Source organism: Camelina sativa, chromosome 5, assembly GCF_000633955.1.
Source record: "Camelina sativa cultivar DH55 chromosome 5, Cs, whole genome shotgun sequence".
Lineage (NCBI taxonomy): Eukaryota > Viridiplantae > Streptophyta > Magnoliopsida > Brassicales > Brassicaceae > Camelina > Camelina sativa.
This window is the reverse complement of record NC_025689.1, coordinates 5,845,002-5,872,882: the sequence shown is the minus strand read 5'-3', so window position 1 is coordinate 5,872,882 and position 27,881 is coordinate 5,845,002. Positions and strand designations below refer to the sequence as shown.

Below are 27,881 nucleotides of genomic sequence, written 5' to 3'. Positions count from 1 at the left end.
AAAGGTATAAAATGAATGGATGTGATTTTTGAAACCAGGATGTACAACAAAGAGATGCAAAGACTAAGAGGTAAGACACGATTAATAATTTTAAACCGTTGGATTAAAACTGGAACCAATCTCATCCGTTGGATTAAAAATTGACACAAAAAAGTGGATATGCTATTATATATAGATTCTAAGATATAGACATATAGGTGATCTTGAACTTCATAAAGGGTGTAGTAAATAAAAATGGAATTCTAATGGTTAAAGTAAGCTAAGATCAAAACATCCGGTTTATTTTTGTGTCGGCATGTTGTGGACTAAGATACAACTAAATGTGTCATGCGTGTCGGCCCATACAAATAGATGTCAAGATTATAAATGTGACGAGGATAGCAGTGGAAAGGGTGAGTCTACCTTTTATTGCTCAGCATATGCCGTCTTGATCTCCTAGGCTTTGGAAATTTCACAACGTATCTAGAGAGTTGAGAACATGCAGTTGAAGTAAGCATCCTAGCCAGTAGCCAAGCTATATTATATATTTATACTCCATTTGATTCAACAAACTCTTTCTAGATGTTTGAGGTTTCTCACTTTCTCATCACTTCTTCTAGTTAACTTTTGCTTAAGCCTAAGTTTGACCCAATGTTCTCTTTTGCTTGTCATGCAGTACTTGGTATTTTATCACCCTAAAGGGAGTTGTGGCTACCCGTGAATGTCGTTCTCGTTCTCATGATGCTACTGCCATCCGAGTAGTGCTAAATTCGTTTTAGAGGTTCTGCTCGCCAGGAACAGGGGACGTGAATAATATGCATGAAACAGAGAACATGAAGAAGAAGAAAATTCATATGGTGAATGGTTTGTTGTTCTATTCTAGCGGGAAACGGTATTTATATTAACCGATAATACTTATGGTAACTCTCCTTCATTACAGGAACATAAAGGAAGGATCTTAGTTACTTTCAAGATCATCAGATTTTGTGATTTTAAGTACTTTTATATCTAATTTAGACATAAGAAAATATGCCTATTTTTTTTATTGCAGCTAATCAATATCTTGAAAGTTGGAAAACAATAGAGCTGCAAAAAATTGTTTGTTGCTTTAATTTATTTATCTGTAACCTGTTTACAAACATTATTTCAAAGAAGCTCTCTAATCAGTTTTGAGTTTAACGTTTTAAGGTTTGACAAGAATCAAAACAGAATGAGTACAGCTCTCTATGTACATCCTCATATATATTTTTGGAGTCTTATAACATTATTTCGTCACAACATTAGCGTTGAGAAATATTGTTCAAATTCTTGATCAATTGTAGGCTTCTTTGTGTCATGTAGAGTAGAATCTTCTGCATACATGAAAACCAAGTTAGTGAAATTCCCGGTTCAGTAAATCAATATGGTCAAACCAAACCAAACACCGGTTTTTAATTACCTTGGTTAACAGGCCATCTCCCTGAGGACAGAACAAACTTAGCAGCATTACTACATCCCTTAGCTTCTTCTTCTTCTCTTTCATCATCGAGATAGAGAAGGTTATCAATATCTTTCTCTGAGTAATCCTCTAGTTTCTGAGTCCCATAGATGAAATCAAGATGGCTTTCTAAACAGGTCATCGTGTCTTCACCCCTGCACGATCCAGATGATTCCTCTTTCATCTCAACCTCATCATTGTTACATTCCATAGAAGTTGTTGAGTTCACATAGGACATCGAATACTCTGTATCAATCTCCGAGCCACCATTGGTATTTTCAGAACAAGCAACATTATTGGCGAAGCAAACGTGCTTGGAAAGAGGTAATAATGATAACTCAGATTGATCTGTCTGAAATTTCCTCTTCTTGCTCACATCAGCTGTATCCATTTTCAACCCATTTTTACTACTAGTGATGATCATGTGATGGAACCTGCAAAAGAAACCGTGACAGAACAACTCATATTAGGATTAAACATCTAGTGGATGAATCTTAATTCTTAATCATCAAACATATGAATCGAGTTTATTTATTGATCTTGAACTTTATAAAGAGATTAAGAAATTTTTTAAAAATGAAAACTTGTAATCTTAATACTTCCATCATATACAGCAGCTATGAATACATATATGTATAGGTTTGCTAATCAATCATCATAAAGTATCTTATTATGTTTCTTTAAGAAACTTGAGAAGAATCATAAGTAGAAAGTTTGATCTCTAAGTTAATTAAAACACTAATCTTTCCAAAACACAGAGATCTAATATTTGATAAAAAGGGTAATAAAACAAGAAGAGGAAAACTAAAACCTGTTAATCTCAGATGGCTTCTCGTTGTTGTTAACTAGTTCCACTTCAGGCATAGATCGCAGAGAGAGAGATAAGAGTTGGAAGCTAAATTGTTTTATTATTTCTCTTTATGCTCTTTCCCCTTTCGGAGAGTCGTAAAATCTGGAAACTGCAAAACATTTTATAATGTAAAAGTTACTCATCAAGAGTATGACGCTCAGCGTAAGAACGTGAACTCCACGGAGCATTTTGAATCCGTTGATCTCGTCTTTGCGGGGTTTGTGTACTACACGGTGAAAAGCATCTTGGGTATCGGAGAGGTGACCCATCTCCCTTTCACGGGACCGTTTTTTAATTTTTATCTTTTTTTAGCTTTTCGCTCCATACGATTTTGTAATCTTTTTATTTACTATCGTCCCATAACGATTTTATGGGATTTGGATGAGGTCTATTTATCATTCTTTTTTGACATCTAGTTATGATAAGGATTTATCTATTTACTTTCCTAAGAATATAATAACAGCTTAAAATTGTTTTAGTATTGTTTTCTCTTCATACTATTTGGAATTTTGAGATATAGGATTTACTAAAAATGTGATATGACTTAAAATATTAGATTGTACCATAATGACAAAAGAGTATTTTAGTTCTTACTGGTTTGGTCTGCTATCTAATAAGCAAAAAATATCCTACTATGATAATCTTATAATAATTGACACGTCATAATGTACTGGATCACGTGCCTCGCATGTGCCCACGAGTGTATCCATCATATGGGGCTGTCTGATGATGGGTTTTGGCTTTTCAAGTTTCATCATTGCAACTCGTAAGAAGAAAAGCTGAAACCAGATCTTCCTTCGTTCACTGTTTTAAGCTCCAGCTTCTGAAACGGACTGGCCAAAACAAAAACAAAAAATCAAGATTTATAAACTTGTCTATTAACAACAACAACAAACAGATTCTAGTTTTGTAAAACATGAGGACTAACCTACTGTTTGGATCATAATAGAAACCGCTGATGGATCCGTCACTACAGGAGAAGCATACGTAGTAAAATCCAGCTATTGTTAGTCCACAATCTGTGCCAACATTTACAAAGTATTGTTCTTTCCATCTCTGCCACGCAAGTAATTTAAACCGGAGTTGCAGGAATTATATGGGATACTTGGAGATAAACAACTGTGATGATCAGAATTGATAGGAAAAACTGAGAGTTGTACCATAAATATATAAGGGTAATTGTTAAGATCCAATTGCCTGCCACCGTCAGACTCAACTTGACCCTGCAGGATTAAGATCAGAACGTTGCTCAGGAGATGTTACTACCCTCTACAAGTAAAGTTACTTGAGTGTTACCTGAAGAGGCGAAAAAGATGGGAACTTTGACCAATGTCTCATATCATCTTCCCTCCTGTGACAACACAAATTTAAAACTTTATTTTACTATAAGAAATCATCAGTTTCAGATCTTTAAGAAAAAAAAAGGGTTTGAGACATACGTGGCTTCCCATTTTCCGGTGTAAAAAGTATAATTCTTTCCATCAACAATTTCACCTTCCCAGAAGGTTATGACCTGACACACATAACAACAGTCAAGAATCATTCATGTAACTGTATTCCAAGTGGAAGTAACTTGAAGACAACAAACGAGTAAGAGTGTAAGGGCTTACAGGAGTGTCGGCCATGGGAACGTTTAGAGCTTCCATGGTACCACAAAGATAGCCATGTTCAAGGTCGATTCCCTGTATCTGGACGTTAACTCTCCAAGCTTCCTCCTTCTGTTGATTAGAGACATTTTGCGTACCAGAGAATGCCTGCAGCATGATAACATGTGCGTATGCAACAACTTAAAAGCCCTCATTTTTATGTTCATTATGAATACACAACCTCTCAAAGCCAATACATGTTCTACAATTCCTACTAGATATAAGTGCACTTGGATTCAACATACATGTCAACATGAAAGAAGATATCAAGCCAGTCAAAGCCAACTTATACTTCATAGAAAAACAAATCAGTTTTACTCTACAATCTTAACGCAACTAGAACATTGGTTAAGTTGCAGATCTAATTGGAAGAAAGTGTATGCCCCCATGATGTTTGGTGCCTGCCTATGAATGATGCTTTGTGTCTAGTCTAAACAACGAGGCACAAGATCTCTAAGTTTTTTTGCTTTTCTAAGTAGCTAAAAGCCTAAAACAACATGAAAATTATAACTTCCCTTCCAGTCTTGCAATAGCCACACTCCCACAAGATTTACACTAAGTATATTAACAAACCCTTATGAAGCAGAGTTTCTATAACTACCACAGTCGATCAACTGAACCAACAGAAAATTAGCAACTCTAGTGAATTCAAATATTCAGAACTTCTCAACCCTCAGAGAAATTTCACCTTCTTAATAGATAAGATTACCTAAAGATAATGTCTTGATTTGTATACTCAGATTATGCTTACACAAAAAGGCTATGTTCATAAAAAAGAGTGTACATACATAACCACAGATTGCACAAGCATAAATACAAGAATTAGAGTTTCTTCTAGTCCTACAATACTCCCACGATCGCTTTCTATGGTCAGACATTTATAATACCAATTTGTTAAACGAAGAGAACAGCTTATGAATCCAAGTATTATAATTTTACATCCCATTACAATCCTAGAAAGCAAAATTTCTAATTTTCACACAAAAGATTTATGCAAAATAACATATATTTGTTCAGTCATAAATCGTTTTACCTGGCCAGCACCAAGAAGTGAACTAGGCGGAAGCTGTGATCGATTCCCAGGATCAGTTCCTAAATGACAAACAATCTCAATGAATGAGCGAGAGAACCACAAATTCAGGAATAGGAACAAACCAAAGAAGCAATCAAAACCTGAAACTTGGGCAGGCGTGCTGCTCTCAACGACTCTCACCGGCATTTTCTTCCCACCTCCTCCTTGCCGTCTGATAAAAATCCGATCTTTGGGTGCGACCAAATCAAATTGTGGAACTTTAGTAACCGAGACGGGATCGAACCGATTATACCCGGTTCGGTTTTCTAAACCGAGTGAAATTATACTTTGGATTAGGCTTCTCCGGTTTACTCACCACTAGAAGAAAACCTCACAAAAACCTTTTTCTCCCTCCTCCGTCAGACCGAATCTTCTCTCTCTATCTCTCTCTCTCTCTCCTCGCCGGCGCCTCTGAATTCTTCGACTTCCGAAGGTAATGTTATTGGGTTGTTTACAAAGGAAGAAGCTTTTATTCACCTCTGTTAACGAACTTGCTTTATAAAAATCTAACCTTTGGACCTGACTTCTCTACTCTTCTCTTTGTCTAGCCGCTTCTGTCACCACTCGACACCAGGTTTGTCTTCTACTCAATTTGAAGCCATTCTAGTGTCACGATTCCTTACTTCTGGCTGTATTAGTTTCAGCTATTGACCTTTCCTTGTCGTTCATTAGTTTAGTTATTGACTCTAAGAATGTTACTTGAATCTATTCATTGGTTTAGCTATTGACATTGAAATAGGTTTGCTAGAGTTCATCTTTATTTTGGTCTACCATAATTTTTTCATGTTGATTAATTGCATACTTCATGTTCCTAAGTTTTTTTTTTTTTGTATTGCAATCTAGATGTTGCTTCTGAAGCCAAGCTCAGCTGTTGCTCTTGTCTCTGGGAATACAACTCCAGTCCTCCATACTCCTCACTTCACCTACAGAGTTAAACCTTTTCCAGTGAGCAGACCTCTGTTGTCCCAGAGTTTGACAATGGCAAATTTACAGAAGCTTCCCACTTCGTCATCTGGGAAATTGAATCCGGTGTTAGCCTGCAGCTCTCATCAAGCTTCTCCTATCAGGTGCTTTATGTCCCATTGTCCCCTGTACTTTTGATTCTGTGTACACGACATCTTTTCGTTTGGATATACGCTTAATTAGGTTGCAAATTTTATGTGTTTTGAGTATAATTGTGTCACATCATAATCATTTGTCTCAAGTATGTGTATGTTCTTGATTCTTATTATTTTCTTGTCTACTGTGATTAGGGTGGTTAGAAAGATAGACAAGAATTGATCAATTAAGCTGTTGGATGTCTTTTGTTTAAAACTAAAGATCAATTAAGCTTGCATTTATTAATCTTTGGAAATGAAGAAAACTTTCTCTTTTCTTGTAAGTGTCATGGACTTCAGAAATTTCATAGCTGTTGTGGTTAAGATTGCATCACACCAATTGCAATGAAGCAAAATGTTAAGAAACTAGCTGTGCTTCTCTGCTCGTTTCTTTCTACTATGAATTTCTAATGTAATTTTTCTTTTCTCTTTGAAAGTGAGAAAAACGAGAATAAACATGCCCATGGAGTTTCTGAGAAAATTGTTGGAGTTCTTGGGGGTGGACAATTGGGTCGTATGCTTTGCCAAGCTGCTTCTCAACTGGCTATCAAAGTGATGATTTTAGATCCTTCAGAAAATTGTTCAGCAAGTGCATTGTCTTACGGTCACATGGTTGATAGCTTTGACGACAGTACTACAGTAGAAGAATTTGCAAAAAGGTCTCCTTTTTGTTTTGTTTCTTGAATGCTTCAGGTTCTCAGTTCTTATTGTCATTACTCATTACAATTTTAATGGTTATTTTTGTTTATTGTCGTAGTTAGATGTGGAGTCTTGACTGTAGAAATTGAACATGTTGACGTGGAAACATTAGAGAAACTTGAGAAACAAGGAGTGGATTGCCAACCAAAAGCTTCTACTATCAGAATAATACAGGTTTCCTAGTCTCTCAAATATTTCCATCAGATGGAGTTTTCCCAGCAATGTGATTTATACGAGGCAGTTTGATGTTCCAGGATAAATACATGCAAAAGGTTCATTTCTCTCAGCATGGTATCCCACTTCCAGAATTTATGGAGGTTAGGCCCTTGTTTATGTTTTGTTCAAAGAATCACTCATGAAGTTCTCCATGAATCATGACGAGTTTGTTATATATTTTAACCCCTAAATCTCGCCACGTCAGATAGGCGATATTGAAGGAGCAAGAAGAGCAGGTGAACTATTTGGTTACCCTCTTATGATCAAGAGCAAACGGTTGGCTTATGATGGACGTGGAAATGCAGTTGCCAACAACCAAGATGAGCTTTCTTCTGCTGTAACGGGTAAACCCTTAACTAACCATATGTAATGTGGTTTCACAGTATCTAGTAACAGTCGAACCAGTTAATCGTGTACTATGCTACAGTCATTGTGGAAACAAGAAATTGTGAGTTACATGAACAATAATGCTCTCATGTGAAACTAGCATTAGTGTTCTGAGACAATCCTTGACTTTTAATTCTTATTAAGACCTGTCACCTATGTTTGTAATAGATATCCTAATGACATACCTTTTAGTTCTACAATGTAACCTATATTTTCCTGCTTTTGCGTCAATATTTTTTCTCTTTTCCAGCTCTTGGAGGTTTCAGTCGTGGTTTGTATGTTGAGAAATGGGCACCTTTTGTCAAGGTAAATGATGATGATAAAATTTATTTGCTTTATTGACTTATTGAGCTCTGACGTGTATAATCGGTTATATAAAATTTTAGGAGTTAGCTGTTATTGTGGCTAGGGGAAAAGATGGTTCTATGGTTTGTTATCCCGTTGTTGAAACTATTCACAGGTAACTCAAAACTCCACCAAAATATTATGTATAAGATTGAAAGATATGGTACAAATTTTTACTTTCTACTACTAATACACCTTGAAATACACTCTAGGGATAACATATGCCATATAGTTAAAGCACCTGCAGATGTGCCTTGGAAGATCAACAAACTTGCAACCGATGTTGCGCAAAAGGCTGTTGGTTCTTTAGAAGGCGCTGGTGTTTTTGCAGTTGAGCTGTTCTTGACAGTGGATAGTCAGGTATATTCATACATTTTAGGAACTCTACCGTTTCTATTTATTTTCATTTTTAACTTATCAGAGTTTTAGTTCCTTCCAGATCCTGCTAAACGAAGTTGCACCTAGACCACACAACAGTGGCCATCAAACGATCGAGTGCTGTTACACTTCACAGTTTGAACAACACTTGCGGGCTGTGGTTGGTCTTCCACTCGGTGATCCGTCAATGAGAACTCCAGCATCCATTATGTACAATATTTTGGGAGAAGATGATGTAATTTCTGTTTGTCTTTACTTTGTCGTTTGAAGTTTCTTGATAACAATACCCATTCAACTATCTTTTTATCCGTTTAATGAACATGTAGTGGCCTTTGGTTTCAATTTTTCAAATTTCAGGGAGAAGCTGGTTTCAAATTGGCTCATCGGCTAATTGCAAGGGCTATGTGTATTCCAGGTGCATCTGTTCATTGGTATGACAAGCCAGGTTAGATTTTTGTTCCTTTACGGTTTTCTTGTGGTGTGTTGCCAGTTTTTGTGAATGACCTTGATTAGTCACAAAGCTTGTACGATAAACTCTTACTTTCAGAAATGAGAAAGCAGAGGAAGATGGGTCACATCACTCTTGTTGGGCAGTCTATGGGTGTTTTGGAACAAAGGTTACGTTGTATATTAAATGAGGAAAGCCACCAAGTAGATGGTCAGTTTCCATAGCATGATTTTGTATCTATATTCCATTGGCTTTTAGTTTCCATATGCCTTCAAACTTAACTTACCAAAATCTGTTGTATAACCTTTTTGTGAACTACCGTCGTTTTCATGATTGTTGAGCCCCTTTGTATCTGACTGAAGTTTTGTTGCTTGTTGTTTATACATTGCAGAGACACCTCGTGTTGGTATCATCATGGGTTCAGACTCGGACCTTCCTGTTATGAAGGATGCTGCCAAAATTCTGGACCTGTTTGGTGTGACACATGAGGTAAATTTTAAGATCTGCTCTAATAATTGAATTTGGCACGACTTACATATTATCCACTGAAGACAGATATAAGAAACATGACATTTGTAATTTGGTAAAACTAGTTGTGAAGAAGCTCAAATATAGTCCAGTATGTCAGGTCTTATGTATAGTACATATTCTGTAATCAAAGATATGCATTGCCCAATATTTGGCCACATTGATAGTGGCCTCAATTTTCGGAAGCCACTATCAATGTGGCCAAATATTGGGCAATGCATATCTTTGATTACAGAATATGTACTATACATAAGACCTGACATAGCCAAGTGGCCTCAACTATGAAGGGTTTCTTCATGTTTTATCACAACAATATTCATTGCCTCAAACTGTGCAAACCTGAATGGTACAATATGGTATCATTTGCTTACAGGTAAAGATAGTTTCTGCTCATCGCACCCCGGAGATGATGTTTACATACGCAACCTCAGCTCATAGTCGAGGCGTTCAAGTTATCATTGCAGGTGCTGGTGGTGCTGCTCACCTACCAGGTATGTCTTTAACATGAAACTCATCCTGTCCCTCCCACAAAATCGTTAACGTAAAGTATTGGACTTTCTATGGAAATTAGGTATGGTTGCTTCACTCACTCCTTTGCCTGTGATTGGTGTCCCTGTCCGTGCTACCCGTTTAGATGGAGTTGATTCACTTCTCTCCATCGTTCAGGTACACTTTCATTGCATCATAATTAACTTCAGCTATATGAAACAATTTAGGTCTGTGATTCTTAAACCTTTCCATTTATCTTTTTTTTGTTACCAAAGATGCCTAGAGGTGTTCCTGTTGCGACAGTTGCAATAAACAATGCGACCAACGCAGCCTTGCTTGCAGTCCGGATGTTGGGAATCTCTGATACTGATCTTGTCTCAAGGTTCTTTTTCTTATCTTTTCTTTTGTTACATAGAGTCAGATAGAAGAAGAAGCAGGGAACCGTGTTATAAATAAGATATGTGGGTTTTTTGTTTGGTTGATCAGGATGAGTCAGTACCAGAAAGACATGAGAGATGAGAACATGGTTAAAGGAGAGAAACTTGAGAGAGAAGGTTGGGAATCATATTTGAACCAGTGAGTGTGTTATTAGGAAATTGGGAATGAACCATCACGATTGATTTTGCTGCAACGAAGATCTTAAAGGTTAGCCTCAATTCTTGAGTTAGTTTTTTTGTTGTTGTTGTTGTAATTGTTATTGCCATTCGCTTTAAGACTAATAAAGCATATAATTAATTGGGATGTAACTGAGTTTGTATTTCCTAGATATCCATGAAAACTTTTTAACACTTGAAAATTGGATTTATCGGTTCATAGATTTAACGTACGTTTAGACAAACTTAAGAAAAACCGAAAGTAAGATAAACCAAGTTACAATGTATCGAAAGTTAAAAAACACCAAAGAGTCTCTTCATCTTCTTCTTCTAGCAGTTGTCGTTGTCGTCGTCGTAAGAGAAGATAGTCTTCTTACCCCAGAATCTGATCACGTCGGATTTTACCTCCTGATGCTTCAGATTAGGTTCTCGTAGAAGGTTGTCTTCATACCAAAGCTTCTCTACAAGGTTGTAGTTGGGTCGGATTGTGTATGGAGCTCTCTCAGCCACGTCAAGAAACATCTTACTAAAAAAAGATTGACTAAAGCGCAACATTGTTTGACCATTCTTGTGTTCCAGCGCGTCCTCTGCTTCGTCAGCAGAAGCAAACTCAACAAAACCACAGCCCACATGCTTACCCATGTGGTCTACAATAAGTCTAACACCAACAACTTGTCCAACATCTTTGAAAAAAGAGATGATATGTCGTGTTTTAACTTGAGAAGGGAGGTTGGTAACAAACAGCGTCTTTTTTCTTGCTTCCTCCTCAACATAATCAGCAAGTCCTTCCACTGCCACATCTTCTTCTTGTCGAAGGTAGTCTTCGTACCAAACTTTGTGATCTATGCAATACTTGGGTGGAGATAATGGATTCATCTTAGCCACTTGAAGTAAAATATTGCCACCCTGAAAATATGCACCGTTCTTAGTTTGCAGAGCCTTCTCTGCTTCATTAGCAGAAGCAAACTCAAGAAAGCCCCAGCCCACATGCTTGCCCTTGTTGTTAGCAATAAGTCGAACATGAACAACTTGTCCAACATCTTTGAAGAAACTGATGATATGCGATATTTTAGTTTGGGAAGTAAGATGCGCAACGAAGAGCGTCCTTGTTTTTCTTATGGCAACTTCCTCAGCAAAATTGGGAGTAGTTTCTGTTTCGCCATGTCCTCCTTTCATCATCATCAACGAAATCTTATGATCGTGCAAATATTCACCATTCTTCATCTCCAGCGCCTTCTTTGCTTGGTAAGCAGAAAGAAACTCAACAAAGCCATAGCCCACATGCTTCCCCTCTTGGTTTACGATAAGTCGAACGCTTACAACAGCTACTCCAACATTAAGGAAGAACCGTTTGATATCTGATATTTTAGTTTGGGGAGAGAGATTAGCAACAAAGAGTACTTGGTCCTCAGCAGGTGTGGTCTCATCTTCTTCTCGTCCAAGGCAGTCTTCTTCGTACGAAACCTTGTGATCCAAGGAATACTTTGGTAGAGGGCATGTCTTCTTATTAGCCACATAAAGAGTGATCTTGCGATTGAGCAAACTTTTACCGTTCTTCTTTTCCAGCGCCTTTTTTGTTTCTTTATCAGAAGCAAACTCAAGAAAGCCATAGCCAGCATGCTTACCATCTTGTTTCATAGCAAGTCGAACATGTACAACACCTTTGAAGAAATCGATGATATCTTGTATATTAGCATGGCGAGAGAGATGGGTAATACAGAGCGTATTTTTCATCGAGGCGGCTTCGTCTTCCTCGACTAAATCGGGAGTGTCGTCGTTAAGTCCTTCCATTGTCTCCTCCTGATCATCATCAGACTTGTGCTGGAGACTAGGATCAGCAAGTTCTTCCGTTATTAATGTCTCCTCGGATGTTTCCTTAAGTTTCTTCAAATCATCATCTTCCAGGATTCGCTTACCAAACGAATCAGCCTCCTGATCATCATCAGACTTGTGCTGGAGACTAGGATCATCAGCAAGTTCTTCCGTTATTGTCTCCTCGGATGTTACCTTTTGTTTCTTGAGAATCGGGTTGGTCTCCAAATCATCAACATCATCATCCAGCTTTCGCTTACCCAATAAATTGCCCATGGCGAAGATGAAAACTGCGACGGCTTATAATTTTCTGGTAAAGAGTTGAAGAAGAGCAGCAAGCAATATTAAAAAAAGATCTCCAAAAACCCTTTTAGCCACTCTTTGAATCTATCTCTCTAAGCTATTCTATGAATCTCTCTGCCTCTACCCTAAGGCCAAAGCGTACCTTATTTATACTAAATAGGATAAGATTAATACAACAGGCTTTTTTCCTCTTCTAAAACAAATAGGAATTGACAAATTTCCTTCTTCTTAAAGAAAATAGAAAATTGAACAAATAGGAACTGACAAATTTCCTTTTTCTTAAAGAAATAGAAAATTGACAATTTATTAAAATTGTTGATTTATATTAGATTTTAATGGATTACCAAAAGCTACAGGTTTACTTCTTAGAAACTATATTTTTGACGAATTAATTAAAATTAAACAATTAATTAGTACGAATTGTTGAATCCCTTTAGGTCTCGAAAGATGGAAGAAGTACGTAGAGGTTGGAAACCATTTCGAAGAGCAGCTTCCCAAACCCTAGGAGAATTAAGGATTGAATTGTCGAGACCGCACTCGTGTTCCTCCCACCCTTCTAGCGAGTGTACTATCCCACCAACTCTCCATGCACTCATCACTCTCCTCCCCAGCCAATTCTATATATAGACACAAATATGTGTTATATAATTAAACACTTGACACGATACGAAAATGTTCTGTTTCTGTTTGAAATTTACGTTCAGAGCATGGTTAAAATGATTCGAGCTGTGTTAGGTAAAAAAAAAAAATTACAGAGATTATTTTACTGAACTGAGAAATGTTTATGTACGTACCTCACAAGAATCAATGTTTTGGGCAGAGTGAGGGATGATCATAGCCGGAGTGGTATGGTAAACGCAGTCTTTTCGTAGTTTGTCAGGAGGAAATTGAGAGAAAGGAAGAAACAGAGTTCCTTCTTTTGCCATCTTCTGCTCTTTTGTGCTTACCCCATCTCCCACCAACCAAATCTACATCATACGTTACATATTTTGTTATGTAATCTTGAATATGTCACAATTAATTTAATGTCATTTTTGTAATTTACGCATACCATTGGATTGTAATTGGTTGTGAGCACCAGATTTTCCTTACAACTATCAGCCAAGAATTCGGCGAGCATGGAATGCTCTTCCTTCCGTAACACCATCACCTATTTAATACATTGAGTATGAAAACCGATCAGAATTTTCTCCAAAATATGAATCATAATTTATTAAAATGCTTTCAAAAATGTAAATATCTTAGGCAATTTCAAACACAATCCTAAGTAGGCCCACCTGACATTGTGTACGTCTCAAAAGGCACCTATTAAACTATCAAAGGATTAACTAGATAATGGCATAGTGGCATAAGCAACGTTTATATACGGATACTCCATTGACTCTATCTACGTTCGATCCTATTCTCACGCGAAATTAATTATAGAATAAAGTCAAATCTTTTCATTTCTTCAGTCCAAAATCCAAATCATTTTTTGTTCAAAGGGCCCATCCAAAATTCCAAATTAAAAACCTTTGTTCAATCTTTTCGTTTAATAAAAAGTTAGGTGTACCTTGATAGCATTTTGGCAAAGAGAGAAGACAATGGCACGAGCAACTTTTGTGACTTGGCCTCTAAAGAGAACCTCTTTGGTCCCAATAGGAATGCTATGAAGCACCACCTCAGCTGCAAGACTGCTTCCGTCCACAATCCTTATCTTTAGCTTTGGATGCTTCCTTACGTACATTTCTCCATACCCATTTAATTCTTCTCCCTGATGAGTATATCAATAATTAGGTTTTATTATATAGAGCTGATGATAAAACTTGTAAACATAAGAATAACCAATATAATTAATGTATTAATAATTGCATGCCTGGTTCAATAGCCCCAAACTCATTACTTTCACACCCTTCTTCTCCGCTTCAAGAATAGCCGACTCTATCATTTTGTTGATACATTCTTTATGCTCCGGTGACATGTACTGTTGATTGGCAAATAAAAATTATTAATTACAAGACGTTAAATTCTTTGATGTTTAAAGATTAGAGAAAGAGAAGATATATACATGAGAGGGGAACTTGGGAAGAAGGTGGGTGTGAAGTGTGAGATCACGGAACCGGTTTCTCTCGAAGACAAAGGTTCGAGAAGAGAAGGAAGTTAGGATGAAGGAGAGGATAAAAGTGAAGGGCTTCATGAGGAATAGGTAAAATCGGGAAGAGAGCGGGTGCGAGGAGAGGGAAGCAAACCCAAGACGAAGATGGTAAATAGAGTCGACTGATATTAGATGGGTCAGATGAATCGCGTCAGGCTTTTCTTCTTCTTTCTCCAACGATGTTTCGTACAATGAGTCACTGCACTCGTCGGTGGTCCCATACATGTAGTCGTACATTGGCATGAATAGAGAGTAGTTCGTCCTGAATTGCGTATGGTGGAGCGAGTGAAACCTAGACATATAAAAATTGTGTTCAATGTTTAGTGACAATGCTTTTATGTTTGGTAACCAAAAACTTCTAATGTTTTCATTAAAATTCATTTGTAGACTGTAAACGCAAAAGTCAAACGCTTTTGCAAAACTATTATATCTTTAATTAGAACATTACTATTTTTAAATGTGAAAATAGTATTACACGACACAGAAATGTAACGCGTTCAAAAGAATCGTGGTACTAGTTAATATACTATTCTAGTGGATTTAAGTACTTACGAGGGAGTGTAGCAGAGGAACTTGAGAGGAGGTAAAAGAGAGAAGAGAAATCTCGGAATGAGCTCGAAGTTGCAGTGACCCATATTGTTCATAAAATCTACGTAAGTTATGTATAAGAGAATGGAGACGACCGAGGCCGTCCCACACAACAAAGTCGTTACTAGAGGTAGCCCCAAGATTAACGTATATCCGATATGCTCTGCAAACGGATGTACTACCGCTGCATTCAAGACCCAAGGTTTAGAATTTGTCGCACATATTAATAAAAATATGTAAGATAGTGAACATAATTTTTCTCGAAATGTTATGGACGTACAAGTGATCGGCTCGGTGACAATGGAGGAATGGTGGTGAGAATGGTAGCGAGAGTAGAGGAAGTGGTGGTGAAGTGCTCGATGAAACCAGTAGTAGATGAACTCCACCGGGCCAGCATGGAGAAGAGCGACTAAGATCAATCCATCGATTCGCCAGAAGGGAAGGGTATTGGCCCCTAAGACGTACACTTTGGTTAAGTAAACAATGAGGGAGTTGAAGATGATCTGATCGTCCCAAGTTCGTTCTCGGTCTACTTGGTCAAACTCTATGGACTTGTTCAAGATCCGTTTGGTTCCTTTTGCAGTTTGGTACCGGGACAAACTTATCCATACTTGGCTATGAACAATCCTCCACACCGTCATGGCCACTACCAAAAGTTTCTCGTAGTCTCTCATGGTTGCATATGAGTAGATGCTGTCTATAACCAGCGGGGCTAACAGCAAGTACTGCAATATTTATCCATATTGTATACAAACTTCAGGACTAATGAGTGATATAAAGAAAAGATTTATAAATGGATGCATTTGAAGATGTTATAAAGTAAAAGAGACGTACCTTAAAGCTTCCAAGAGGTGCCCATGGCCAGTCCGTGAGAAAACCTGGTCTCGACGCCATTTCTCTTCCGCACAATGATGGATGACTACTCGGTCACGTCCTTCCAACTCCTCGTGTGTGCGAATGTTACTATATATATACAAATACATGCGCAGTTAGAATAGAGGACATCACATTGACATGTGAGGCACATGAGACTTCCTTTTTCCGAAAGTCTAAAAGATTCTAAACCCAATATTTAAGTTTAACAGATAAGAGATCCCGTTTGATTGGTGAGGAGTTAGGCCTGATCATTCTTCATTAAATTTTATTGAATCGACACGCTTCCCAAATACTAAGCTATTCATTTGACTAACAAATTTGGCATATATATACTAATTATATCACAACTTTCCTTACTGTTTTCATTTTCTTTTCATAATTGGTCCCTTCTTTGGAATAATCTTTCGATTACTATTTGTCTTTTTGGCTAGGAAAAGATGGTCAGCTACATCAACTATACCATAATACATGACCACACATGCCAACTTTAGAAATGTATACTCAATTACATGAAGGATATGTATTGCATGGTCACATATACCAACTATATGATGACATATGCTCAACATCACGACAATTTTATTCCGGTACACTGTTCATCGGAATCCATTGTTGACCAATATTGACCGGCATTGACTAACAAAAAAATTCAAAAAAAACAAGATTTAGAAATAAAAATAACAAAATTCTTTAGGAATCATCTAATAAGAAACCAAAATAAGAAATTTAATTGAATTATTTAAGAATCATCTATGATATTACATAATTAAAAATATATTTGTATCTAATATAAAGATATATTGTTATGTTTCACTCATTCAGTTTTATAATAGTTACTTTTTTTTTCAATTTCAAAACTTAATTAAAATTGAAATAAAAATCATTCATAAGATATTAAAACTTAAACTCAAACCAAAAAAATCTTGTTGTAGTGAATCAAATAAAAAACCTATTATTTTAACATTATTAATTAATAAACATCAACTTCTTACATAATTTCTTTAAATACATATATAATATTATTTAATATTCTCAACCACAAAAAATATTTTCTACAATAAAAAATACTTAGAACCAAACCAATACATGTCAAAATCATTAGAATTATTCAAAAAAGTTATATATTCATGGTAAAATATTTTTTTTATTATCTGAAAATATTATTAATGATTTTTATTTCACTTTTATTANATTGTTGACCAATATTGACCGGCATTGACTAACAAAAAAATTCAAAAAAAACAAGATTTAGAAATAAAAATAACAAAATTCTTTAGGAATCATCTAATAAGAAACCAAAATAAGAAATTTAATTGAATTATTTAGGAATCGTCTATGATATTTTATAATTAAAAATATATTTGTATCTAATATAAAGATATATTGTTATGTTTCACTCATTCAGTTTTATAATAGTTACTTTTTTTTCAATTTCAAAACTTAATTAAAATTGAAATAAAAATCATTCATAAGATATTAAAACTTAAACTCAAACCAAAAAATCTTGTTGTAGTGAATCAAATAAAAAACCTATTATTTTAACATTATTAATTAATAAACATCAACTTCTTACATAATTTATTTAAATACATATATAATATTATTTAATATTCTCAACAACAAAAATATTTTCTACAATAAAAAATACTTAGAACCAAACCAATACATGTCAAAATCACTAGAATTATTCCAAAAAAGTTATATACTCATGGTAAAATAAAAGTTTTATTATCTGAAAATATTATTAATGATTTTTTATTTCACTTTTATTAAGTTTTGCAATAAAAAAAACTAACTATTATAAGGCTGGATGAATATAATTAACATATACAAAATATAATTTTATAATGAATATAAACATTTTGTTAATTTTTGAACACATTAGATAATTCAATAAAAGAATTTTCTTATTTTTGTTTCTAAAATTAAAAATAAAAAATTTGAATATTTTTGTTGGTCAATATTGGTCAACGCCGATCAATATTGGTCAACACTGGATTCCGACGAACGGTGTACCAAAATAAAATGATCGTGATGTTGAGCACATGTCATCATATAGTCGGTATATGTGGCCATGCAATACATATACTTCATATAGTTGAGTATACATTTTTAAAGTTTACATGTGTGGTCATGTATTGTGGTATAGTTGATGTAGCTGACTATCTTTTTCCCAAGTATATTTACATAGTCTCATATCTCATCCAAATAGTCTCTACATACCAAATGCAAAACACACAATAAAGGTTGAAAATATTTAAAACTTTCGGAAACATTCTTATATATAACTTCAAAACATTCTATTCATCTTCCTCCTGAAAGTTGAGAATCAGCAATGGAAGATCCACCGGTAAAACCTTTAAAGACGGAGGAGGAATACGACATCCCTAACTCACTAAATCCGTCATGAAAACCAAACATCATCCCACTCCCTGACAAGTCCAACGGAGACAATTCTGGTAACTTTGCATCTCCTCTTAGGTAATGTAACACTTGTCTCATACTTGGTCTAGCCCGTGGGTCGGAGTGAGAGCACAAGAGACCTAGCTTCAGAACCATTTCAACCTCTTTCTCGTCATATTCTGAACCCATATTCGGATCTTTAGCAGCCAAGATGTTCCCTTTGTTCCATAACCCGAAAACCCAATCCACTAGCAAGAACGTCTCATCAGTCTCATGCTGCATCTCAATAGGACGTCTACCGCACGTGACTTCTAGTAAGAACGCTCCAAACGCGAAAACATCTGTAGCGGTTGTTGCACGTCCTGTCCGAGTGTGTTCAGGAGCTAAGTATCCCAATGTTCCAACAACGTGCGTGGTCTGAGGATCCGACCCGTGATCATACAACCTAGCCAAACCGAAATCCCCAAGTCTCCCATTGAGCTCTCCATCTAACAAGACGTTGCTGGCTTTGACGTCACGGTGAATCACCACTTGTTCCCATTCCTCATGGAGATAGAATAAGCCAGAGGCAACGCCTAGTATAACCTTAATCCTCTGTTTCCAATTAAGCGTTACCTCAGGAGTGTTGTACAAGTACTTGTCTAAGCTTCCATTAGGCATGAAGTCATAGACAAGAAGAAGCTCACCTCTCCTACGACAATAACCCAATAAAGGAACTAAATTCCGATGACTCATCCGACCAATACTCACAATCTCAGCCACAAACTCTTTCATCCCTTGTCGAGACTCATGCGAGACTCTTTTAACAGCAATCTCCAACTTCGTACCTGGCATCACACCTTTGTAAACACTCCCAAACCCACCAGAACCAAGAAGATCCTTCTCCTTAAACCCTTTAGTCGCGTAGTACAGATCCTTAAACCTGAACCTGTTCTTCCCAAACTCTTTTTCCCACTCCTCGAGCTCCTCCGCGAACTTCCTCCTCCTCCTCACGATGTAAAACACGAGGAAGATGAACGAGAAGATCAAAAACAGAGAAATCAACGGCATCCCGATCTTGTAAAAGTCTGAGATCTTCTTGGGCACGAACCGAGGAAGCTTGGGAAGTCTTGATAAAGCCAAAGGTGGAGCCTTTTCGTTCAACCCGAAACTCCAACCGAGAACATAATGTTCAGACAGAACAGAACCTGTCGCAGAGGAGAAACCCACATACATATCTTGAAGAAGAACAGAGGAAAGATCCCTAACAGCCGAAACAAGCGGCTTTAGAGGCTTATCCTCGTTGAACGGAGCCATCGTCACATCGATTTTATTACTACGACCATCGTAGTCAACCCAAACCTGCATCGGCTTACGACTGATCAAACTCAGGTTCTTGAACTGAGCTTTCTCATCCCACCACCCAGCGTAAGCAGTTCTCACAGACGTTAAACTATTGATATCGATTCCGACATGGTTGTCGTCACTATCATTAAACTCTGTACTCCGGATCGTGTCCAATTCCACAGCAAAGACATGGTTAGTGTCATTACCGTTGTTTGTGATGTTGAAGAGACCCATATATTGACTTGGATTGCCAAAAGGAAGGCTTGGGTTAGGAGCTACGACAAAAGCGATGCCATGGCCGCTGAGTATGTCGATCTGAGGGTTAATAGCGAAGACGAAAGTGGTGGAGAAGGAAGAAACGGTGCCGTTTTGAGAATCTTTGAACCGGATTGGTTTGGTATAGAAAGCATGACCGGTTTTTTGAACGGTTGTGTTGGTTAGTTTCAAGAGACCGTTTGGTGTGATGGTGGTGATCCCTTGGATTGATATGTCCTTCTGTTGATTAAAGCCGTTGTTGTAAACGAAATTGAGAGTCTGTGAAGAAGATTTTAGGGTTTGTGAAAGGAAACTGAACAAGAAGATGGTGAAGAGCTGCTTCAAGAACATGGCTACTACTTACTACTAACTCTCTTCTTTGTTTTGCTTCTCTGTGTTTTTTTTTTTAAGAAAGAAGAAGAAAGAGAGACAATTTATTTATGGTGAGGAAGAGAGTGGAAAAGTCATCAAATCTTTTTTTATTTACATTTTTTTGATTCTTTTTCTTATTTGTTTCTAAGAGAAGAGAAAAAAAATAATTGTTTTTTGATTATTTTCCTTTTGGTGGGGGATAGGGTAGTGATTGAGAAAATTTCATCAAGGTAGGTGATATGTGTTCCAACTTCCAAGATTAATTTGCTTAATTTAACTCTCTCTCTCTCTCTCTCTCTCTTTGTGTGTTTTTAAAATAATCCATTTTATATACTCCAATACCAATTATTAAATCTAGTATCATTGTATCATGATCATTATGTTTGTAAACCATATAAAAAGATGAACTAGTATTTTATCAACTACTAGTATTTATGGGTAATGATGAAAAATTCGACGGTAGCCTTTATTTATTTTGAGATAAATCATATGAAGTCATGACTTTAAAAGGAAAATTGATTAAGATTTTTATAATCATTATGAATTAATTATGCTCATGAATTTGATATTTTAACCAGAAATCTCCCTAGTATAAGAATATGACTGAATGACATCAGAAACCACATCATCATACGCTGTCACGTATCCAAGGGAAGGAGTATTTTGGAGTAATTAGTGCTAATTAAAAATTATTGATTTGACTTTATTAGGCTGTACTGCTGCCTCTATGATATTTTCTTTTTTAGAGACACAGACTTAGAGTCGTCTAATAAGTCACAGACCCAGGTCGTCTAATAAGTCAACTAAATTACAACGAGTTTCAAGTCTTTTTGTGAAGAAGATATTGCAAGACACGTCGTACTACCAATCAAACGTGAGAGTCTGATTTGGGCATATTTGTGGACACAACAGCTTTGATGGTTCTCGAAGTTCCAGTTCCTGCCCGCCGATGACATAGCTCCCTAACTCTCTTTTTTTTTTTTTTTTTAAACGAAATGATAGAGGAAAAAAGTTTCTTACATATGTTTACTATTTTCGTGTAGATGAAAAGTGAAATTGTGTGTATATTGTATGGCACTTTTTCAAACTAAAGTTTATTTGTAAATCATAGTTCCTTATAATATTGTCAAGCTTTTTATACCAGCATTGTCTACAAGATCACGATACCATGAGACTTTTTTTCGTATAGCATCTCATAGTACCATGTAATTTTAATAGTGTAGGGTACTGCATTTTTACTTTTTTGAGTTTTATTTTCAATAATGAATGAGGTAGATGGAGGGCTGATACTGGAAACGACCTTAATGACAAATTTGGACCCCATGTGACAAATGCACAAACTGGTCAAAAGTTTTAGACTCGAAAGAGGTCCACACACTAGTAATCTTGGAAGTTTCTGACTGACTGGATTAATCTTTGATTCTTGAAGTCAACCATGTGAATATTCTCTTCTGATCTACTTGAGTTTTTGCGTTATATTGTCATTGTCCGTATGCTAACAAAGTCTTCTCTCCTTGCTTTTCTTGTGGTTCGGGAAGAAGAGTTTGCCACCGACGTGTGGTGCTAGGAAGAAGTTGAAATAGAGAGCAGGCGTTTTCAGTACCATAGAGATGAGATCTAAAGGATTCTTCTAAACTATATATTTATTTAACTTCTGATCTAGTAGTAGTATTCCACTTGACATTTTAAAGTGATTTGTGTAAAATTTACAAATCTTATGTTATTCAATTATGGATTTTAAAAAGTCTTTTGAAATTCCCTGTAATTGAATCATGGATTTAAAAAAGTCTCATGAAATCCACTGTTATTGAATTAATGATTTAAAAATCTATCTCAAAATCCATTGTTATTCAAAATTGTCTGCAGATTTGGATTTTAATAATTTTTTGGATTCTGGAGGATTTGAGAGGATTTCTTTAGTTAAAAATACACAAATCCAAATCTCATTGTTTTAGGTGGGATTTGAAAGAATTTTACAATAAATCATATCAACCTCCCTAAAATCACTGCTTCAAAGCTTTGTGTGTAATCAGCTTCTTCATGACAGCAAACTTTTGAGCTTTCTTTGCCCTTCCCATATTTGATGAACCAAAAGAGTAACAAAAAAACCCTATAACGAAACAGAGAGAACGGGAAACTGAAATAGGGTGATGCGAGGTCAGAATCAGCGGAGGCGGAGAGGTTTACGAATTGTTTCATAAAGAAGGTCTAATAATTAAACAAGTCTCGTTTTTTTTTGTTTGGTATTTTGATGGACCGGTTATTTTCTTCCCAAATATAAAAAGCCTCGGCCCAATTAGAAAAATAACATTAGGGCTTTTACTTTTGTAAGCTCCAATTAGTGTTGATAATAAGAAGGTGGATTGCTGAAACAACGGCCGCCGGAGGAAATCAGCAAACATGGTTCGTCGTCTTGTTCACTTAAGCTACTTTTCCATTTCTTCATTCTTTTTTTTTTTTTTTTTTTTTTTTGTCTCACTCTGTGATTTATGCTTTAATAGAGAAGCCAATGTGATTTATGCTCTGTTCACCTAGATTTGGATTTATAAAATCTCTCGTCCTAGTTTAATAAATGTTCGTCCTAGTTTAAAAAATGTTTGAATTGCTTTAACATTGCTTGGGCCTAAAACGGTAAAACCAGCTCCTCTAGCTATATTAACTTTTGGAGGAAAACATGTATTACATGAGTTAATAAAACTATAATTATATTTGATATAATAAAAAAATGTAACAATCTGTATAATTTTGACTTTAGCCAAAGTTTATGATTTTAAGTTAGTTGATATACTTACATAAACGAACGAATAAGAAAATTGTTGCTCAACTTCTCTTGATATGAAACTTTATATAGTCTCAGAAGATAAAAGGGAGCCGATCCATCTGTCGAATTGTGAAACCTTCCATTCATTTTTCGCTCGGATGCTTTGTTGGAAGAGATACACTTTCGAAAGGATTAAAATGCCGTATCTTGACATGGATTACATTTTTCGAGTCTCCTTCACTGTTGACAATTTCACAGAACTGTCTACGTGGTGCCTGTAAATCCAATCAAATATAAAAAGATCATCTATATTTTCAACTACAAAATCAAACACACCAAATTTAATAGCACAATGTATATAGCTATAAATCAAGATACTATTCTCAAATGCTGTGCCTAAGAATAATTCATGAATTTCTACTATAAGGTTGGTCACTAGATCGGTGTAGGTACAGATGTGAAGATTTTAAGTTTCCATATAATTTTACTTACCATTTTCCATAGATCAGGCCTCCATGTGGTAGCCGAAACGTCGATGAACTCAACCAAGTTGGCGCGAGAATAATGCGGCGAATCACATTGCGCCTCGCCCACGTCAACATGTTTCCGATACGTCGTAAGAGTCTGCCCTGACCCTACCTCATAAACCCGGTCCAAGAAATAAACAATGGGTCTCTCGCATGGATCTCCGCTGATGGGTCGGGTATCAAACGAGAAAGGCTCCAAGCTCGATGTCCGCCACGACTTGAACGTAAGAAACGGCGTCTCAAGCTCCTTACCCGTGACCAAAGACGGATAAATCTGAATGGTGTAGCCCCATGAAACCGAGACAGACCAGTTCCGGCTCGGGTCATGGCAGAAGCTGTGCTGGATGATCCGGCTTGGATCCGTCTTGTATGCTGACATGAGTCTTCTTAGGGCGTCGATTTGGTTCGTCGCTGGAAATATTGAGTCAACGTAGTCGAGGTGGTGGAGCGTAACCAGAGGAGCCACCGGATGGGCAGCTAGTAAACCGTACGGGTTTCCACGTACGTCCACCTGGATATTACCATTCAAAGAAAAATTATTAAATCCTGATCTTATGGTTCCAAAAATCAAGAACGTAACTTAGATATATTTTTGACCAAAAAAATAAAAACTTAGATATAGTTGCACCAATATCAATATGCCACGAGACTAAAATTTGAAATTTTACTAACATTCCATCCGAATTTTAAGAAACGTACGAGTCCTAAAAATTATAACTTAAGGAATTTTTACTATCAAATATTTTATTATTAAAGCAAGAAAATAGTATTGTTGATTTTAATTAGGATAATTTTACGTTGAAAATTTTAAACGGACACCAAAATTTGAGCAGTGAAGCTTCTAATTTTTTACACGATTTGAAATTTAAAACTGAATTTTCAAATAAATGGAAATTCAATATTCCACCAGAATCTTAATTTTAAAGCTTAAAATTATATACTTCTAAATAAGTGAAATTTCCATTAATGACAAAAACAAAAAAGGAAAAAATTGAATGTACCTGATGGAAACCTAGTTCCTTGGTAAGGGGAACTCCAATCTCGCTTAGACAAGCTTCAATCTTTTGATCAGATCCATATAACGATGCGTAACGATCAATACAACCATCGATTATCTTTACAAGCTCGACGGCTAATGGGTAACTAATTGCCATACCTCCGCCACCGTAAGCCATAGCGTATGAGTGAACGATGTCTTGTTCAACACTCTCCGAGTTTCCTCCAATGTAATACATTTGATTATGATCATACTTACTTAGAACCGTTATAAGATTGTCCACAAAGAAAACGGTGTCGTCGTCACCCATCACGAACCATCTCACGTTCGTTAACCCTAACGCAAAAGTCTCTTTGATGATTCTCGCCATTCGTATAGCTGATCTTGAACCATACCTAATGAAAAAAATTTGGCAATCGGATGAATAAATCGTACGTTTTGGTATTGTCACACATATAATTTGTTCTGTGGTCACATATATAATTTAACTAGATTAAGAAAATTTGGTTGAAATAATTATTTTATGAAGTAGAAACAGTTTATACCAGCAAGTGTAGTTGAACCGGGAGGTATCCGCCGAGACTTGGTACGGTGGAGAAGTTGAGAGCCACGTCATATTAAGAGGCGGTTCTTCGTCAAGCCATACGAAGCCGCGGGTGACGTTAGGACGCCACCACAGTTCGGAGTAACGGCTGCGATCTCCCCACGTTTGAATGGAGCCACCAATCCCGAACACTATGTGGGAGACATCGGTGGCCTCCGAGGACTGATTCTTACGGAGGATGGTCGAGGAAGAAGCTGACGAGTTTGTAGTGGAGTTTACATTGTAAGGACCTAAGCGACGGTGGCCGATGATGCGGTGGCAATCGGAGCAATCGGAGAAGATGATGTAGAAGAAGATCAGAGCAACGGAGATGAAGATGCATATGGTAAAGAAGAACTTGGAGACGAGGGAGAGAACATTGCTAGGTTTTACAGTCGTTGCCGGAAATATCGACGGCGGTTTGTAGCGGAGCTTAAACGGATCGAAGATGGCCATTTTTTTTTTTTTTTTTTTNTTTTTTTTTTTTTTTTTTTTTGGAATTATGTCGGATGGGGTTTTAATTTGTATCTGTCTATACAAAATATATGACGACTGTATGAAGCTTTTTTTGTGCTAGGCACGACTGTATGAAATTATGAATAAGGGGGTTTAGTGGAAATAAATTTTGCATTTATTTATTGCGATACAAATTGAGAAAGTCTATGTTCATCGAATATTCCTACACCTTTATTTTCGTTAATGAAATATATGATTTCGACAAAACAAATCTTTTTTAGTTACGATGCAATCGTCAACATTGTCTTTTTGAATTCAAAACATGTACTAGCTTCTAAAACTAGTCAAAGAGATATTGTACAATCAAAACTCTATAAATTAATACTAAGGTAAATTAATAAATTTCTCCAGTCCTTAGACATAATTCGATAATATAATAAAATAATAATTTTTTTTGAAATTTTTTTATAAATATATGTTTCCAACAATAGTATAAATGAATAATTATATAAAATTATCAAAATATATGTATATATATGAACATTAATTTTTGTTAGACCTCATTTCTAATATTTTTACTATATCAAAAATTTTTAGTTTTCTCTTTAAGACATGAGAATTGTTATTTTTCTTGTAATTGATTATATAAAAATATTATCTATAACAATTAAATCTTAGTTTTAAAAACTTTTTTTAAAAAATAACAAATATGGACAATCTCTCTATAAATTAATAATTATTAATTTATTGAGAAAATAAAACCTCTATAAATTAATAAATTTTTGCAGTCCCAACATTATTCATTTATAGAAGTTTTACTGTATATGCTAAAAATAATATTGATGGACCCTTAAGCTGTTGAACATTTATCCTATTGGGCCAAGCATGGTTGAGTATTTTTAAGATTTTGGTTAAATTAAAAAAAAAAAAGGAGGCAAGAGTAACCCAATAGTTTTGTTTCAAAAGGTTATTCTATGAATTAAATTGAAAAGCCCAAAAGTCTTTTAATAATTATGAGGAACAACTCGAATCAAAGGTCTTGATAAAAAAATGTAGTTATTGGGTTAATTATGTTACACACACTGACACAAACAACCTTTGTTCATGGTTTTGTGTGTGTGTGGTTATTGTTTAACTGAGTGAATAATGTTAGTTATGTAAATTTGTACGTTAATAACGAAAACACAAAAAACAATGATAAAATTAATTAGAGCATTAAATTGTAGATATCTACATTGTTCATGTATATATGTTCGTAATAAAAGGCCTTGGTAGTATTTGTTTTACAAACAGCATGCAACTACACGAAAGATTATACTGGTCAATCGAATTCGTATTAGAAAACGCATAGGGAAAGAAAGATTACGCCGGTAAATAGTAATACAATGTACAATCAAATACTAGTGTCTAAGTTTCATGCATATAGATTTAATTTTAAAAATTTAACTCAAATTTTACAAAAGATATAAGAGAGAGAATTTAATGATATAGAATTGTGAGTGAGACTTTCATGAGAGTATATAATTATGTAATGATGAATCAGAATGAGAGTTGTATGTTATATAATATAATTACATTATCTCACTCGTGGACAACTACTGTTCTTTATAATTGAGAATAAAATACAAGTAAAACCAGATTGGTAAAGCGGACCAACCAAGAATTTTTGGTCTTTTCTTGTTGTCAAGATCCTCTGTAGAACTTTCGCTTACATACGCACAAGTGTATTATATTTTCAGTTATTATTCAAAGTCTAGTTGTTAATTTCGAAAAGACATTTGGCGATTGGGCTTGCGACGACAACAAGTTTTGTTGCAAGTTTTATTCATAAAATACCTTTTTCCAAAAACTTTTTTACTTTACGAAATGAATACAATCCAAATTCCCTTACAAAATAGAGAAAATAAAATAACAATGCAAGGTTGAGCCATATGAAATCTCAAATCATCTGATTTAAAACAGTTATAACCTTACGAGACGATTAATGTTTAATTTTATAAGCATTTGTACACAATAGTAAAACCTTTAATCGTTGATCTACCTTTAAATGTATGTTTAATTACATTGATGTTAGTTTCACGTGCCACGACTTTGGGTTCGACCGTGTGGAACATATTTCATAATAAATATATAAATTAGATATACTCTAAATATTTTATAGATTAAATAATGGGAAATATTGTGTTCAAAATAATAATAATAATAATAATGGGAAATAATTGATGATCATATTTTATTTTTCTCCAGCAAATTCTTAGAGTATTATGGATTCTATATTATTATT

At 35.6% G+C, this 27,881-nt stretch overlaps 7 protein-coding genes and 1 long non-coding RNA gene across 10 annotated transcripts; 2 read left to right on the top strand and 6 right to left on the bottom strand.

The window, feature by feature from the left end:
• Positions 401-1,158, top strand: LOC104785721. Its single transcript, XR_767407.2, has 2 exons — positions 401-489; positions 656-1,158. It is a non-coding gene; the product is annotated as an uncharacterized LOC104785721 (long non-coding RNA).
• On the bottom strand, positions 1,067-2,410 carry LOC104785722 (protein FAR-RED ELONGATED HYPOCOTYL 1-like). Of its 2 annotated transcripts, none has more exons than XM_010510991.2 (3): positions 2,268-2,410; positions 1,418-1,890; positions 1,067-1,328 (listed from the first exon to the last, which is right to left on the bottom strand). In XM_010510991.2, exons 1-3 carry the CDS (start codon positions 2,318-2,320, stop codon positions 1,252-1,254), a joined length of 603 nt encoding a protein of 200 aa, XP_010509293.1. In that variant the 5' UTR covers positions 2,321-2,410; the 3' UTR covers positions 1,067-1,251. The 2 variants fall into 2 exon arrangements, with proteins under 2 accessions (XP_010509293.1, XP_010509290.1); XM_010510988.2 differs by having other exon boundaries at positions 1,067-1,331; positions 2,268-2,408.
• LOC104785720 (glucose-induced degradation protein 4 homolog) lies at positions 2,829-5,236 on the bottom strand. The gene is made up of 8 exons (XM_010510987.1): positions 5,126-5,236; positions 4,986-5,044; positions 3,917-4,060; positions 3,746-3,819; positions 3,603-3,657; positions 3,467-3,529; positions 3,235-3,362; positions 2,829-3,139 (listed from the first exon to the last, which is right to left on the bottom strand). Exons 1-8 carry the CDS (start codon positions 5,169-5,171, stop codon positions 3,061-3,063), a joined length of 648 nt encoding a protein of 215 aa, XP_010509289.1. The 5' UTR covers positions 5,172-5,236; the 3' UTR covers positions 2,829-3,060.
• On the top strand, positions 5,328-10,693 carry LOC104785717 (phosphoribosylaminoimidazole carboxylase, chloroplastic-like). Of its 2 annotated transcripts, XM_010510984.2 has the most exons (19): positions 5,346-5,457; positions 5,573-5,598; positions 5,868-6,091; positions 6,559-6,780; positions 6,883-6,994; positions 7,075-7,137; positions 7,242-7,380; positions 7,674-7,729; positions 7,810-7,883; positions 7,981-8,128; positions 8,208-8,381; positions 8,504-8,591; positions 8,694-8,804; positions 8,986-9,083; positions 9,496-9,613; positions 9,694-9,788; positions 9,887-9,993; positions 10,098-10,256; positions 10,625-10,693. In XM_010510984.2, the coding sequence occupies exons 3-18, from the start codon at positions 5,868-5,870 to the stop codon at positions 10,189-10,191; spliced, it is 1,923 nt and encodes a 640-aa protein (XP_010509286.1). In that variant the 5' UTR covers positions 5,346-5,457; positions 5,573-5,598; the 3' UTR covers positions 10,192-10,256; positions 10,625-10,693. The 2 variants fall into 2 exon arrangements, with proteins under 2 accessions (XP_010509287.1, XP_010509286.1); XM_010510985.2 differs by lacking the exon at positions 10,625-10,693 and having other exon boundaries at positions 5,328-5,457; positions 10,098-10,399.
• On the bottom strand, positions 10,495-12,471 carry LOC104785719 (nucleolin-like). The gene has a single exon (XM_010510986.2). It carries the CDS (start codon positions 12,290-12,292, stop codon positions 10,535-10,537), a length of 1,758 nt encoding a protein of 585 aa, XP_010509288.1. The 5' UTR covers positions 12,293-12,471; the 3' UTR covers positions 10,495-10,534.
• LOC104785716 (protein CER1-like 2) lies at positions 12,650-15,961 on the bottom strand. Its single transcript, XM_010510983.1, has 9 exons — positions 15,876-15,961; positions 15,322-15,766; positions 15,006-15,225; positions 14,367-14,745; positions 14,175-14,282; positions 13,872-14,072; positions 13,371-13,469; positions 13,114-13,287; positions 12,650-12,936 (listed from the first exon to the last, which is right to left on the bottom strand). Exons 1-9 carry the CDS (start codon positions 15,933-15,935, stop codon positions 12,730-12,732), a joined length of 1,893 nt encoding a protein of 630 aa, XP_010509285.1. The 5' UTR covers positions 15,936-15,961; the 3' UTR covers positions 12,650-12,729.
• On the bottom strand, positions 17,987-20,359 carry LOC104785715 (L-type lectin-domain containing receptor kinase IV.1). The gene has a single exon (XM_010510982.2). It carries the CDS (start codon positions 20,250-20,252, stop codon positions 18,222-18,224), a length of 2,031 nt encoding a protein of 676 aa, XP_010509284.1. The 5' UTR covers positions 20,253-20,359; the 3' UTR covers positions 17,987-18,221.
• Positions 22,915-25,599, bottom strand: LOC104785714. The gene is made up of 4 exons (XM_010510981.1): positions 25,104-25,599; positions 24,563-24,953; positions 23,527-24,072; positions 22,915-23,309 (listed from the first exon to the last, which is right to left on the bottom strand). The coding sequence occupies exons 1-4, from the start codon at positions 25,595-25,597 to the stop codon at positions 23,178-23,180; spliced, it is 1,563 nt and encodes a 520-aa protein (XP_010509283.1). The 5' UTR covers positions 25,598-25,599; the 3' UTR covers positions 22,915-23,177.